The sequence below is a fragment of the Thunnus thynnus genome, chromosome 3, assembly GCF_963924715.1.
Source record: "Thunnus thynnus chromosome 3, fThuThy2.1, whole genome shotgun sequence".
In the NCBI taxonomy this organism is placed as follows: Eukaryota; Metazoa; Chordata; class Actinopteri; order Scombriformes; family Scombridae; genus Thunnus; species Thunnus thynnus.
In genome coordinates, this window is record NC_089519.1 from 24,767,254 (window position 1) to 24,782,547 (window position 15,294).

Sequence of the window (15,294 nt, forward strand, 5' to 3'; positions counted from 1 at the left end):
GAGTCATAACCAGCCAGATTGGTGTACAGAGAGGGCAGAGGTTTGTATGGTTAGTTTGCAACAGTATGGTGCTGTTGTACAAGATTTAATCAAGGGGATTTAATCTGGGGTAGAGATTTTGTCAATACAAGACTATCAGATTAGAGACTAAACAGTGAAAACACTGTTTACCTGGTGCCTTCCGATGGCTGTAGAGGGACATAATCAACAGAAAGCCTTCATACAGCACACAAGCTGTTGCGTTTGAAAGATGCATTGTGGTCTAAGCTAGATAGTAGATGGTGCAAAAAAATGTGTATCTTGATACTCAAATGGCAATGTGTTTGGATTGCCAGTGACATTCTTCCCTCTGTGCTTTTCCTCCCACCTTGGTGAACGACAAGTCACCAAATTAGTTCAAAAGCAAAGTTGAGAAAAAAGCTCATTGAGCCTTAGTAAAATGCATCACCTGACTGTAAAAAGGTAATGCAATGAAAGACTGAAAAAAAGAATGAAAGAAGAGCACCTGCTAGTTTTGTCAGTTGAGACAAATCTCAAGTACTTGATAACCTAGACAGGAGTAATATTTAATTAAATTAATTCAGATTTTTTTCAGATGGCTATCAATTAAGAAAGTGTCTGCCAATCATTGTCAGTGTCATAAAAAAGTAATTTTAGGTTAATCTTATTGCTGATTATTTTATGCTTCCTTCTTTATACTACTTCAAATTCTCCCATGCCCTTCTACCTTATAACTGGATTATTCACCACCACAATCAGTGTCTGACCTTTTGTATCTCCCATGTTACCCAGGAAACACAAACACAACTGCTACTGTGCCCAGGAGGTGTTGAGTGGTCTGAGGCAGCCGGTGGCTGTGGTGCACTGTGGGGATGGATCCCAGCGGCTCTTTGTCCTGGAGAGGGAGGGAATTGTCAGGATACTCACTCATGAGCTCCAGCTGCTCAAGGAGCCCTTCCTGGACATCCACAAGATAGTACAAAGCGGCCTGAAGGTAGGAATGAGAATGCCTTCATGTTGTTAACACTGGCAGGGTTAACAGTGTTGGAGGGGATAATATGGATAGAATTGGAGCACAGATGTAAATAGGAAAGAGAAAAAGAAAGAAACTTGGCTGACTGTATGACTGGTACTGTACATTTCTAGAATAAGGACTTAATGCAGTAGAACCTTAACACCAATCTCTACAACAGGATTGCTTTCACCTATGTGTTAAAGCTCTACCACATTAATACCTTATTCTAGAAAATGTACAATACCAGTGACCTATTTTGTTTGACTGAGAGGAACATCTCCAGCCAAGACAAATCCCTTAAAAGTGGTGCCTGCGCACTATTAGTATTGAATTGTATAATTACACCAAACAAGCAGTCATTCATCAAATGTGATCGCAGCTAATCATTACGCTATTATCTGCTAATTAACTGTACATACAGCACACATTGTGCTCACTGCTAATTTTCTGCTAATTCTCACAAGATGGGTTAATGGCTTTCTTAATCTCTCCCACATTGTTCCACACAGGATTCTAATATTCCACATGGTGACTTACCCAATACCGCACATGTTGACTGACTTTATACCTCACATGATGATTAGAATGACTCAGCCATGATTACATGTAGTAGCACCTCTTCAAGTGCCTCTCAGGTTTAAATTGTTACCTTGTCCACACTTTTTATTCACTTCACAAAGACAATGTTTTTTTTATCCAATGTCTACGATGTCTCTTTTGCTCCCTCAGTGTAAAGTAATGAGGGTTTAGTAACATATGTTGAGAGAGCGGCTGAAAATACTGATGTGTTTGTACTTCTGATAGGAATCAGTACTGTCTATCTGACCCCCTGCCATCATGAAAGTCTGCCTGCTAAAAGAGGGGACATGGGAGGATATTGGGGTGTCATTTAGAAATTGTTTATAATTGCTTAAAGGAATCTATCTGGGTATCTGACCTTGTTATTTTCCGGGTAATGTCTTGATGTTTATTTTTTATCCATAACCCTCACTGCATCTCAGATTTTGAATTTTATAATTGATCGGAAATTGTTCAGATGGCCCAAGGAGATGATGAAGCTGGGATGTTTGGGGGGCACACTCCCAGACAGGAAGTTTATCTATCACGCATGCCTCCTGCTCCTCCACTGACAAGACCCTTTGCTTACAAGGAGTCAAACGGAGCACAGCATTTGAATATGCAACTGCCCCCTGCGGGATGCTCTCCCCGCTCTGCTTTGCTCTCTTATCATCATTCAATCCCAACTGGTTGTGGATAAAGTGATCATTATGACAATTAGACGAGGCTCGATCCCCGGCAGGCCCCAGGAGTCCTATTCTGTGATGTTGGCTGCCAGAACGGGCTCCAAGCCACACGGGGTGGACAGGACCAGGGGAGGGCTAAGGTGTTTACTGGCAGCATCAACAGGATGGAGCTGCCTTTATACAGAGAGAGGAACCCAGGCCCTCAGGAGACAGGGTAGATAACGGGTTTATCATCAGCCCCATGCACATGCTTTGATTGTAATGTTCTGTGTTTCCTCCTGCTCTTCTATCCCCCTCCTTCCATGGATCCCCCCGGTGCCAATTAAGCTGAACTGCACAGAAACAATGCTGTGCTGTGGTGGTGTGGGCTCCTAGCTGCGCTGTGGGTGTTCGTCTCCTGAAATTCAATCTCTATACTCCAGTCCCCCCCACCCACCACGCACACACACACACACACACACACACACACACTACCCATGTCATCATCACAGTGGTTTCTCCAACTGGTTCACATTCGCACACCTCTAACACGATTGGTAAATTGTGGACAAACCTCCTGATTGGACAGAGGCTTGCTGCAGGATGCAGTTCAGAATTTTTGCATGTAACAGATTTTGACTGTTCTTATGAGAGCTTGACTAATAGTTTTGGGGTTTTTTTGAGTCAAATACCAATATGGATATTCTTTGTACATTTTTTTCACCAATTTTCAGGCACATAAAAAGAAAAAGAAAACGTTCTTGTCTGTGCCTCAAAATAGCAAATTATGGTCGTTTTGATTATGCTCAGATTTTATGGAAATCTCATGAGTTTGAGTACAAAATAGTACGTCTTTCATTCTACATGCCAAACAAACAAGCTTGTGGTTTAGGTAGTGTTCGACTCTCATATCCTTAGTTTCCATGTTTTATTGGAGAGCAGTGCCTCCAGCATACAAGAGTTACTGTATGTAAAGCTTTATAGAGTTGTAAGTGGCAAAGTTTTGAACATAATTAAACATGACAACAACTAGAATTATGCATGAACTTGTCTGGATTTGTTCTCAACGCAACCAGTTTTAAGATGCTATAGTTTGAAGCCAACAGTGATGCTTTTTGATTTAAAACCTCCTTATAGTCTGTGGTGTCTGGTGCTATTTGCAGACTCTGATGCTGAGCTGTAGCCTCTGTTCAAATAATGACGACATCTCGCACTGCAAAGCTTTAGAAAAGACACCCTGGAGTAGCGTGTGTGAAAGTGACAGTGAGTTTTATAAATGAAGACATCTGCGAGCAGTAATGCAAAGCTGACAGTCCACTGACATGTATTAGCCTTTGTAACAGGGCCCTGCAATAAAATATTTCACAGTTAAAACAAATAAGTCACAGCATGTTACTCTTTTTGTCCCTGCTCCGCTGACAGCTGCTCTGCATTCTCAGCGGCCATCAGAGGCTCAGGGCTGAAAATAAGTGGCCTTACTCATCTTTACTATTTACTCCGACTAGAGGCAACTCATGCTGATCTCACTATTATTCTCAAACAGTGGGATGTCTACTACTGAAAGCTGAAATCATCTTTCTATTAACTTTATGGCCAGATAATGGATTACGTTTGGATAGGAAAGAGTCTACTCTTGGGGTGGAAGGATTAATGTATTATGAGATTGTTGTGTGCTTTTCGCTGGATTTATATATCAACAGGTGGAGAGGCTGCACTGGAGATTTAACAGTACAATTTTCATTGCACAAGAGAAAAGTGAAACAAGAATACTACACAGGAGGCGTGTGTGAGGGAAGTGTGAGTGTAGATGCTTCAGGTAGTCTTTGAGTGAAGGGCGTAGACATTGTTTTGCTCCAATCAACTCATGTGGAATGTCTTTCGGTAGAGGAATGCCCACGAGCCAGAGAGGATCAAAAGGTTCAGGGCTAACAATGCATGAGCCAACACATGCGTCACTGGACTCAAAAGACAGCTGCCCCTGCAGAATTGGAAATCGTAGCGTTGTGTGTCACTGCCTCCACCACTCAGACAGGGTCAGCATTCCATGTAATGCACCGTGAGATGTGAGATAACAACCGCTCCTCATCCCTGCACCTCACTTTCCCAGCTTTCTGTGGAACGACGCCAAACCTTTGACAGTGCCAAAGCTGGAGCCCCAGAGAACAGAATTGGAGGGAAAAGAGGAATGCAGAGGCAGGTGTTTGTGAAAAATGAAGAGATAATACCTCATGAGAGATTCAATCAGAACCCCCTGCCTGGCTGTGGAAGAATGATGAATGATCATAATGATCATAAAAAAGACAAAGATGTTCAAGGGAAAATGGAGGGAATGTGTTTTAAGTTGACACAGCAGTCTGTACAGTTGGATAGATAGATAGAAACTTGGAGATGGCAGGCCCCTAAATCTAACTAAACCCACATCAAAAAGTAGCTTTGCCGCTGACAGTATGTGAAACCTGCAGTTTGTCCATTCTCTAAATTAGCTTGTTTGTACAGTACATTAGTTTTTGAGGCGTGCCAAGAATATCTTACCTACTGCAGCTTTGGCAGCAGTTTTACAATAATCAATGCTCAGGAGCCACAGGTTGGCACTTTGTCTTCTTTTAATCAACCATGGACTGGCTCTGCAGTGAAAGGCTTTCTGATGCAGTGTTTGTTTCTTATGGCTCTGGTGCCAGCTCTGCTGTTCGCCTGCTGCTGAAGGAGTTAGTCATTAGCAAGAGGGCTAATATTTCAGCTCATTTAAACACTGTGTATCTTGGTGGTCCCCTTTTGACTCCGGATCTAGGCCTTTTTGGAATTTGTTTTTTTTTTCTTTTTCGGGCATTTTTGCCTTTTATTGGACAGTCACAGTGACGTGGCAGACAGGAAACAAGAGAAGAGACATGGGTATGACATGCAACGAAGATCCCCAGCTAGAATCGAACTTAAGGGATGTGGATCACTGTATCCTCAAATCCAACATATGAATCCAGCATTTTAAGGTGAGGGCGAGAATTTCTCTCCCCAAGATGAAACCTTGTGACTTTCTTTGGCAAAGTGCAGTCACCTCTGCTCCGACTCACATCCAGCTGCACAGTGTGCTGCATCCTCTCCCACATAACTCCTGTTTTATTTGACTTCAATAATCTGACATTTAGTAGTATTCATAAATCTTTGCAGAGAAGCTCTGCCTTTTTGGGTGGAGATTTATTTGTCAACTTTCACAACATTTCACTTCATATTCAGATTGATTGAACCCGTGTGGCTTATCATGTGGGTTTCTGTTGTTGCTCATTGGTACTTCAAGTACATTCCTTTGCAAGGAGTCATGTCTTTTGCATTCGCATGTGGCCTGTGTCACTGCTGTTTTGACTGGGCCGGACCTGGCCCAGTCCAAACAGAACTGGGAGATCCAGTACACCAATTTATGATGTGTGTTACTTGGCCTGTCACATGGACTACACCTATCCAGAGCCCAAACCAAGACCTATTTTATTCTGAATTCCTTTGTAACTATTTTGAGAGGGAATTACGAGTGCACTGATGCACTGATCAGCCACTGATCGAAACTGGCCGATTTTCCGCCTGGTCGATTCCGCCAGTACGTTAACATGTAGACAAGAAACCTGATTATTGAGAGTAACCAGGCTATGTTACCTTACACGGATTATACTCAAAATCTCCATATATATGCACTTCTCCATAGTCAGGTTTCTCCCCCACCACGACCTCCCTCAGACGGTCACCATGCTGCAGCTGGCGCACCCATCTGCCAAAGAGAACAGGTCAGTCGGCCTCTTCACATAATCTCGGATAAAAATGGGAATTTCCCCGAGAGCTTTGCCAAACCCTGGGAAATCCCCAATTTCATTGTAGATAATTTTAACATAAAATTAAGCGTTCTTCAAGGAGCATGTAGAACATAAAGTTTTTACTCTCTCCAGCATTTCACAGTATGTTTTTATTGTATTTATCAGGTCAGTTTCCTTATTCGCTCTGTTCTTTTGCACATACCGCCGGTCAGAAATAGATTGTCTTCTGTGTGGGACTGTAAACTGTAAACTTCTGCATTTTAATTTCATTTGAAAAAGTAGAAAAAATGTCATAAGGTTATGGAACTTGGTACACTTTATTTTATTTTCATTTGGAGAAGTTGTTAAAGCTGTTTAGTGTTTTATATGCAGATCATTAAGTTTATTAAAAAACAGGTACATTTTTTAAATTAATTAATTAATTTGTTGTTGTAAACTGTTAAAATATATCAAACTAAAGAAAATCAGTATCAGCTGGGATCGGTATTGGCAGTTCAGGCTTTTTTAAAAATTGGCAATCAGAATTGGCCAAGAAAAATGCAATTGGTCCATCCCCAGAGGGAATACCTGACGGATGATGCAGCTGTGTTAATTGTGGACATGATGCTTGTTTGTTTGCCATGAGTAAGACATCATCTTCCCATGATGTTCTGTTTTCCTTTTTTAAACTTTCCTAGTGAAAAAAAAAGGAATCAAGGAAGAACATCAAGCTGTTTTGGAGGGATACAATCACATGGGGACCACGTTATAAACAGTCTTCACACCTAAGCCTAGCATTCTGTTCATTCTTTTGTCAAGAAAAAATAGTGAGGGAGAGTACAACATAAAAAAAAAGGGCCGACCTGGCTTGCTTTGCCTAGGGAATGAAATGCTATAGCTGATTATTACAGCTAACTATGATGGGAGGACCACCAGGGTAGTGACAACTGATGTAGCTGCCTCCGGGGTGAGACAAAGGTTTACATATTACACAAGCAATTTAGATGTTTTCTAAACATGTTGCCAAGACAGTGGGAGTTGGCAGCTCCTTCCTTGTTTAGGTTTTCATTTTTCCTTTTTTACGCTGTTTCCCCTCCCCCCTTCCAAGCCTCAAATTTTGCATGGATTTTGTGTAAACCAGGAAGGAACGAGGGGACAGGGAGCAAAAAGCACGGACTGAAGCACTCTGCACTTTTGTGCTCTCTATGAACTGTGAGTGAGCTAATAAATTCTTTCAGCCACTCAGCGTAGCATTCACGGATATCCCCCAAAGATTACACACACAAATCACTGCACAATGGAGGCCACCGGGAGGGCCTGGGCGTCACAGGGGCCCCCGACCCTGAGGACAAGCGCACATAACCAGGCTGCAGAGAAGACTGGGTAAAGGCGGGGGGTTGTAGAGGAGGTGCAGCTCTACCCAGAGTCAAATGCTTTATAATGGTTGGTAATGGTATATTCAAGGAGGTTGGTGAAGGTGTGAAGTGAAACAGGCGAGGGTAGAAAAAGAAAGAATGAGAGAATAGCAGGGGTGTGAAAGGGAATGTGATGGATAAATAAAAAAGGGGATTAGGGAGGTTGAAGAATTAAAGGAGGTAGGGGGTGATGGGTGTGTTGGGGTCTCATGTAGTGGTCTTGGTGATGATGAAGATGGCCGAGGGGGGTGATTCCAACCCCACACAGCCAAGCAGAAGCTGAGGAGGGACATAATTAACTCCTGGATCTTTTGTGTTTCTCATCTGACTGCAGGGTGGAGATGAAAGAGGCCTGCTAAGCCTGGCATTCCACCCCAATTACAAGAAGAATGGCAAGCTCTACGTCTCCTACACCACCAACCAAGAGCGCTGGGCCATAGGACCACACGACCACATTCTCCGTGTGGTTGAATACACCGTTTCAAGGTAATGGGAGAAGTGTGTGCCAAATCTACCTTAAATATAGGTTGCTTACTGCCTGAAAGGACACCAAAACCTCAGCTGCCTCACAGTCTACATAGCAACTTATTTATTTACCACTGTGGATTATCATAGCCTGGCCATGCATGTCTTCATACAAAGCCTACTTGTTTAAACAAGATTATTTTAAGGTATCTTTATTTAAAAAAAATACAAGGCAGTTTATAATGTCATCAGTTGTGATTAGAAGTGTTGTATGAAAATTGGTGAAAATCCCCACATTTTCAAAAGAAGCTTTAATTTGTATATTTATTGCTGAATACTTAAAATGATGTATGTTGTAAAAATTGTAAGCTTTTTTTTAATGTAATAAGATAAAATGTATAAAAATAGGACAAAACAGAAACTTCCTGATCATGAAATGCTGAAGGGATTGATTCTATCATTGACTATTAAAAGCCAACAACACTGATTTGACATATTTTTGTCAGTAGACACAGATACAGATACAGTATACACAATAAAAAGCTTGAAGGGCACACAAAGGATTTAGAAAGTAGGTCACACGTCTCACCAAACTAACTTTCTGTGTGTAGTGTTTTGCTGAATATGCTATGGTCATTCATTATGATGAAACCCTGTGATGAAAGCAGTGTTTTGCCTTTTGCTGTGTAGATACTTCACACTACTTTCACAATGACCTGTGATTAAGAGAACAATCTTTTCTCACGAACGTGTTTAAATGACACATTTTAATTTGCATAATCACAGGTGTATGTTTGATTTAATGATCTAATCTCAATTATAGTCTTGGCATGCAGTCTTGGTGACTGCAGCATATAGTCTGTAATTTGAGGGTCCAATAGAGAAATGACAGTATTTGAGTAGAGTATTTTTTTGTCTTTGGCAAGCTCCTTTTTTAAAAAATTGCAGGACTTTAAACACCCTACCCAAAACAACACATCATGAAATATTTGTTGCTGATACTGTGAAGCCAAATCCTCACTTTGCACTAGAAAATTGTGCAACATTTGGAAGTCTGTGTTACATCTCCCACCCACTGTATTTGCTTTAGATTTAGACTCAACGTCTTCAGACAACAAACTTTTAAAATTATTGGATTTGATTTGGTATGTCATGTCAGCGTTTATTGCCGTTACCATGGTATCATCCCACTAACAGAATTATTCTTTAAAGCAATTAAAGACAATCATTGTGTCCTCATTTATAAAATCATGTCTACACTGCATATTTCAAAACATTACACCACATTTTTTTAGTGGCGCTTAACCTAATCAACATACTTTTGAGCCAACTCTGGGCCACACAAAAGCCACTTACCAAGACCATACTACAATGAATATCTTTGAATATTTATATGAGACTGTATGGAAGCATATACTGTAGGTGTAGAAATGTTCTAGATATTTTTGATAAATATAAGTCTTTTTGTAGTGTAGCCACTATAATTTTTGCGCCCCAGTAACAGAAAGTCAGTGACAATGATGTGTTTCTTCAGGAAAAACCCAAACCAAGTGGACACCAGGACGGTCCGGGTGCTAATGGAAGTGGCAGAGCTGCACAGGAAACATCTAGGCGGTCAACTTCTGTTCAGCCCTGATGGCCTGTTGCACATCGTCCTGGGAGATGGCATGATCACTCTGGATGATATGGAGGAGATGGATGGACTCAGGTGAGATAAGAGGTCAAAGAATTGTGGTTTAGATGACCAAGCAGGGTTTCCGCCAGAAAAGTTGTTACTGGTGATACACGGTGTTCAGGCTGATAAACCAATTACATTTCTTGCTTTTTTTATAGAAATAAAACCCATTTAGTTCATTTTTGCGTATCAGTGCCCACGTTCATCAAAAAAAACCTAACTAACTACTACATACGCTACACTGAGAGTGTCTGCTCCGTGACTGTCCACAGCAGCAGCACAGTCGCAGCACAGAGTAGCAGAGAGAGACTTCTGTCCTCCCGCCTGCTCTCTGCTGTAAACACACGTAGCTGCTAGTGAGCAGCTGCTCTCATGCCTCCCCGGGTCTCTGTGCTTGTTTTCGGCAGAAACTCTCCTGCTCTCTGCCTACTCAGTCTGCTCTCAGCGTGTCTCTCTCCGGATGGCAGGCAGGTTATGCCGGTTCTGGTTCTAAGCAGCAGTCGTCCTCTGGCTCGTCCCCACGTCTGTGTACGCTGCAGACCAGTGTCGCCGCAGCCCTACCGTCACACACACACAAGCTCTCTCTCTCGACCTCACACTCGCTATGCACTGAGCTATTCCATAAAGGAGCTATACTACTTTTATAACACATTTTAGTTTAGAAAACATCTTAAAATACATTAAAAAAAAAAAATCCCCAATGCTTAAGCCCAACAGGAGGTCAACTCAGACACTGTCGGAAACCCTGCCAAGTGCTGTTGTGTGCCCCAAGATTGAATCCTTTCCTAGCTCCTACCATTGTGAAGGTGTATTTTGTTTGTGTGTTTGAATGCAGTGATTTCACAGGGTCCGTCCTAAGGGTCGATGTGGACACGGACTGCTGCACATCACCCTATTCCATACCACGGAACAATCCATACTTCAACAGCACCAACCAGCCACCTGAAATCTTTGCCCATGGATTACATGACCCAGGCAGGTGAGTCGAACACTTGATGGGACACTTCAACGGCATCACACTGAAGAGATAAACACAGTATTTACTATTTCTGAAAAAAAAGGCTACTACACCTGATTGAAAATTACTTCTAGTTCCCCTATATTAATTCCTGGCATTATGTATTCTGTAGGTGTGCAGTGGATCGGCTTCAGACAGACAATGGGAGTCTCCTGATCCTCTGTACAGATGCCAGTGGCAAGAACTCATCAGCAGGAAGAATATTGGAGATTACAAAGGGAAAAGATTACGGTGAGTTATTCTGTTTTTCCTTAAGTTTTTTCCAAAAATGCTGATGACTTTTTTGTATTTGAGTTCATTATTTTGTGCTGTTAATACAGCTCATGATATAAATAAATTAGTGTATCCTTTGCCTGAGACTTTTTTTTTGATGGAATTACGTCTCAAGAAAAAAATGAAAATACATCAACCTCTTGTCTAACCTTTCATATTTATTCTGCTGAAAATGACATCTGTTTTTACAAATGCCTTTCATTTTGTAAGAACATGGTGTTTTGGCAACAAGTTTAGAAACACACTGGGTTGAATGCAGAGACAGTGAAGGTTAAATGTAAAAATGATGTGATCTAGAACGATTCCCCCTTGTAGAGTGTGGATTTGCCAGGGGAATGTGAGATTGTGTCCACAAGTAAGATTTAAAGCTGTCAACAACAATAACTGTCTAGATGATGGTTTAGCATTGTTGAAAACACAGCTGAGAGGGGTTCTTGTTCGTCTCACATTGAGAATATAATCGATACCAGCAACGCCTTGACGATGCTTACCCTGCTTCTCTTCACAAAGAAAAAATTACAGCTATTTGTTTCAAATTACTTAATTTCAAGTTATCTTTGCCACATTGAGTGTTGCTTTAGTAACCCCAATTTATCCTTCAACCTTGATCTCTCACTCCAATTTAATCAATGCGCCTCTTCCTGTCAGAGATTCATGCTCCTCCTGGCCTGATGCCTGATTTAGCCAGTTACCCAAACTCTAAAGTGATAACAGTTGGGAAATGAGCACACCAAGTCTTGGATCATAAATTTTTAAAGGCCTCAAACCTCCATTCATGTTTCCCTTTGCCAAGGCAACTGTAATCCAGAAAACATGCCGTATTGCCTCAACATCACACTTACGAATAAAAGAAAAATACATTCTAGTTTTGATAGAGACATTTGAAGGTCCAAGTTGGCTGCCATGAAAGAAGTCTTCAATTATATTGCTGCCCCATTTAAGTCAAGATTCACTCTGTTCTCCTTTTTACTTATTGAAGTGAGTCTAGCTAATAGGAACCACACAACCATTACGTGGAATGGACTCATGACAAAATGAAGTAAACATTAATAGTTTTTTTTTTTATTCCAGTGCAAACAAAACAACACTTATTACTGTTGGAATAAAATATAATACACCCTTAAGTAAAGATGGTAGCAACCTTTGTAGGATGCAGATTGATGCATATACTGATTATTACATTATCTCATCTCAGTGAGATGGAATAGATTGCTTCTATGAAAACACATTTTCTGCTAGTGATGCATGCATGCAGAATATGGTAGCACCACTGTATGACTGGCAGGCAGCAGGACTGAAAGCAATATAAATCAGACCTTTGTCTCCTTGTCCCTCTGTAGAAAATGAGCCTTCTGTCTATGACCTGCAGTCCAGTGGAGGAGCACCACCTGTGGGGGGCTTTATCTACAGGGGCTGCCAGTCTAGAAGACTGTATGGCAGTTATGTATTTGGAGATAAAAACGGGTAAGTACAACCAATGTACTCCACACAGTGCTGATTAACGATGTAACAAAAAAATTAAGTTACTACATGTTGTGAAATCTAGACTCCCTACATAGTTGGATGTCAGAAAGCTGTACACATTGCAGTGGCTTCATTCTTTTGACGTTCAAGTACAGTCGATTTATGAGTTATTAGAACCATCCTCAGTCTTATCGAGATCAACATGACTCTTCCTTCTCTTCTCACACTGAAAAATCTGTCCCTAGCGTGGGCTTATGCCAAAGTAAACACAAAGTTCCATCCACGTGGGGGAAAACAAGTTTTATGTTACTGTCACCACTACGGCTCAGCCCAAACTGTGTAAATGGAGATTAGACATCCTGCCCTGTGCTGTTCACACTTTTCTTTGGTTTGTAATTCATCCTACTTTGCTGATGTCAAACACTGACGCTTGAGTAAACAAAGGAAGTAAATAGTTGGGGGGGGAGTACAATATCAGGAGTTGGCACTGCGTTTAAAACAATGTGTGGTCGGTTAATTCTGTGCCTCATTACAATTTGGGGGCATATTGTTGTGGCTAAGTGAAGGCTCCGGGATGATGTTTGTTTTGAAACTAAAAGCCGAGGTCTTAAATAACACCATGTGGGACATGGGGTGGAAAAGGAAGATGGGTCAGTGAACCATGTAACAGGAAGTAAAAGTTGTCCTTGTTTCCAGATCTCAACTTTGACTTAGCCAATTAAGCTGCAAATAAACGGCATTGTATGTCTCATTTGTACAATGAATTATAAATGTAAGAAATGTGCATATAATGTATTGTAGATAACATACAGTATTATATAATAGTCTATATTAGATATACAGACAAAGCAATGGTCGCAGTAATTGAACATTAAGTTTATCCTGTGTGTTTTGTTTGTCTCAGTAACCTGCGGATCCTCCAAAAGTCTTCATTATCAACATCAGCAGCTGGTGAACAGTGGCTGGAGAAAGCTCTATGTCTGGGCTCAGTTGGTTCCTGTGGCTCTATGCTTGTGGGACACATCTTGGGATTCGGAGAAGATGAACTGGGTTAGTAGGGTGATGATAGACAGATAAATCTCGGATTTTCAATCTGGCCTTCTCTGTCTTTTCTCTCTTCCTTTGTTGTTCTAATTTCACTATATCCACATGAGTGACATCTGTGTGTTAATATATTATCTGAAGGCACATTGAGGTTTTTCAAAATGAACCTTTGAAAGCTTGTTGACTCCAAATGACAGATGTCAAAACTATGGAAAAATCATGGCTTACGGTCATTGTGTTGTATATTTAACAATGCTACATTATTTACATCAAACCTCCATGTGAGGAATTTCCCAGTTGGTTATTTAACAAGATGTTTGTAATGTTTTACACGAACAGTAGGTGATGCATAGAAACAAGATAGAAAATCTTGGAAATTGCCACTCTGAGCCAACAGGAAGTTCCACTCAAACTACAGGGAAACTAATAACTCTGCGACTCTACGTCAATGGCACATTCCCAACAGGATATTAAATAGTGTGTACTTCCTTTTGGATTAATTGTCATTTCCATAAGATAGCACTGATACTCCAAAGACCCACCCCTGCGTATTGGGCCACCTACAAGGCAGTGTTTTGCATGGGTAGTGAGATGTGTTACTGTTTACCTGTGGGACTGCAGCATTAAGATAAGGTGGGGTGAGCTGAGGTGAGCACACTAATAAGATACAGAACATTTTTACCAGTTGGACCCCCACCAGACACTCACAGAATTATTAACTGTCAGCTCTGATGTTTCTGATTTAAAATGAACATGTGATGTGGATCACTCACACAGCCATCAGAAATGTTTGATCACGCTTCTTGCCAGGTCTTGGAGTTATTATTTGAAGAGGTATTTAAAGATTGCTGCATTTGATCATGATTTGCAAGTGGTGCAAGAATCGTGGAGGGGTGGGCGTGTGTCCCAAAGTATGGGCCCCACAGACACATGTTTACAATTTGTCCCCTTATGGAATTTTCTTGCGGGCTTGTTCCTCATTAAATTATCCGCCTGGTTCCCAGTCATGAGTATCCAATTGTCCCATTAAACTCTTTCTTAAGGTTCTTTGGCAAGTGCAGCATTGCAGAAGCTTTAGCTACACTCACTCTCCTCTCATCTTCATGTCCTCTTATCTCTCCTCTCCTCTCCTGCTGTGTCTTCTTGTCTCCTTTTCTCCTCTCTTGTCTTCGCCCCTCTTGTCTCTACTCCTTTCCTCTCCTCAGTCCAACTGCACATGCATTGCATGGACTTGTGGTGTAATTGCACTCATTTGTGTCCTCAAGCACAAAGGTTAATCACTGGGACATATGCAACATATTAAAAAGTATAATGCAAATCATGCAGATGGATCACTTCCATGTGACTATTCCTCTTTTTCAGGTGAAGTTTACATACTAGCGAGCAGTAAAAGCATGGCGCAGTCACACAGTGGGAAGCTCTACAAGCTGGTGGACCCCAAAAGGTACAAGAAGTTCAATAAGTACAATTCTTTTTTTTTTTCTTGGGGGGTGGTTTGTTTCACATTTTGAAAGGGGCTTTGAGTAAGCCATGTTCTGTCAGCCATCATATTTTTGTTGACGGCTTTGGTACATAGTTGGGTCTCAGTTCAGTAAGTAAATGATCCATCAGTACTTGTACATGCCATCTAATGAGACTCAAGCAAACTAGAGCCCGCCATCCCTAATTCCATGTTGGTTTTGTTTTATGGTTCATGTAACCATGGATCTATGGTTACAGTCACAGCAGTGATGTCTTTTCTGTTTTCATTCTTTCAAATGTCCCTTCACTCACATTTAAAATATCACTCTGACCAGAACCTTTGTGCTCGTAAACAAGATGTCATATGACCACCTGCCTCCGCCAAAACAAATGCTGAGCAATAACTGGAGAATAAGCATGACATTTCAAAATCTTAGTGTAAAGTTATGTTAACAGCAACACTGACTA

The 15,294-nt window shown here is 41.2% G+C and overlaps 1 protein-coding gene across 3 annotated transcripts in view; it reads left to right on the forward strand.

The window, feature by feature from the left end:
• The window catches only part of hhip (hedgehog interacting protein), a 36,698-nt gene that overhangs the window by 11,561 nt on the left and 9,843 nt on the right, over positions 1-15,294 (forward strand). For all 3 annotated transcript variants that reach the window (XM_067584947.1, XM_067584948.1, XM_067584949.1), the window contains exons 4-11: positions 793-994; positions 7,761-7,912; positions 9,426-9,599; positions 10,402-10,545; positions 10,697-10,815; positions 12,198-12,321; positions 13,226-13,371; positions 14,728-14,809. In XM_067584947.1, coding sequence (XP_067441048.1) covers positions 793-994; positions 7,761-7,912; positions 9,426-9,599; positions 10,402-10,545; positions 10,697-10,815; positions 12,198-12,321; positions 13,226-13,371; positions 14,728-14,809 — 1,143 coding nt within the window. The remainder of the gene's footprint in view (positions 1-792; positions 995-7,760; positions 7,913-9,425; positions 9,600-10,401; positions 10,546-10,696; positions 10,816-12,197; positions 12,322-13,225; positions 13,372-14,727; positions 14,810-15,294) is intronic.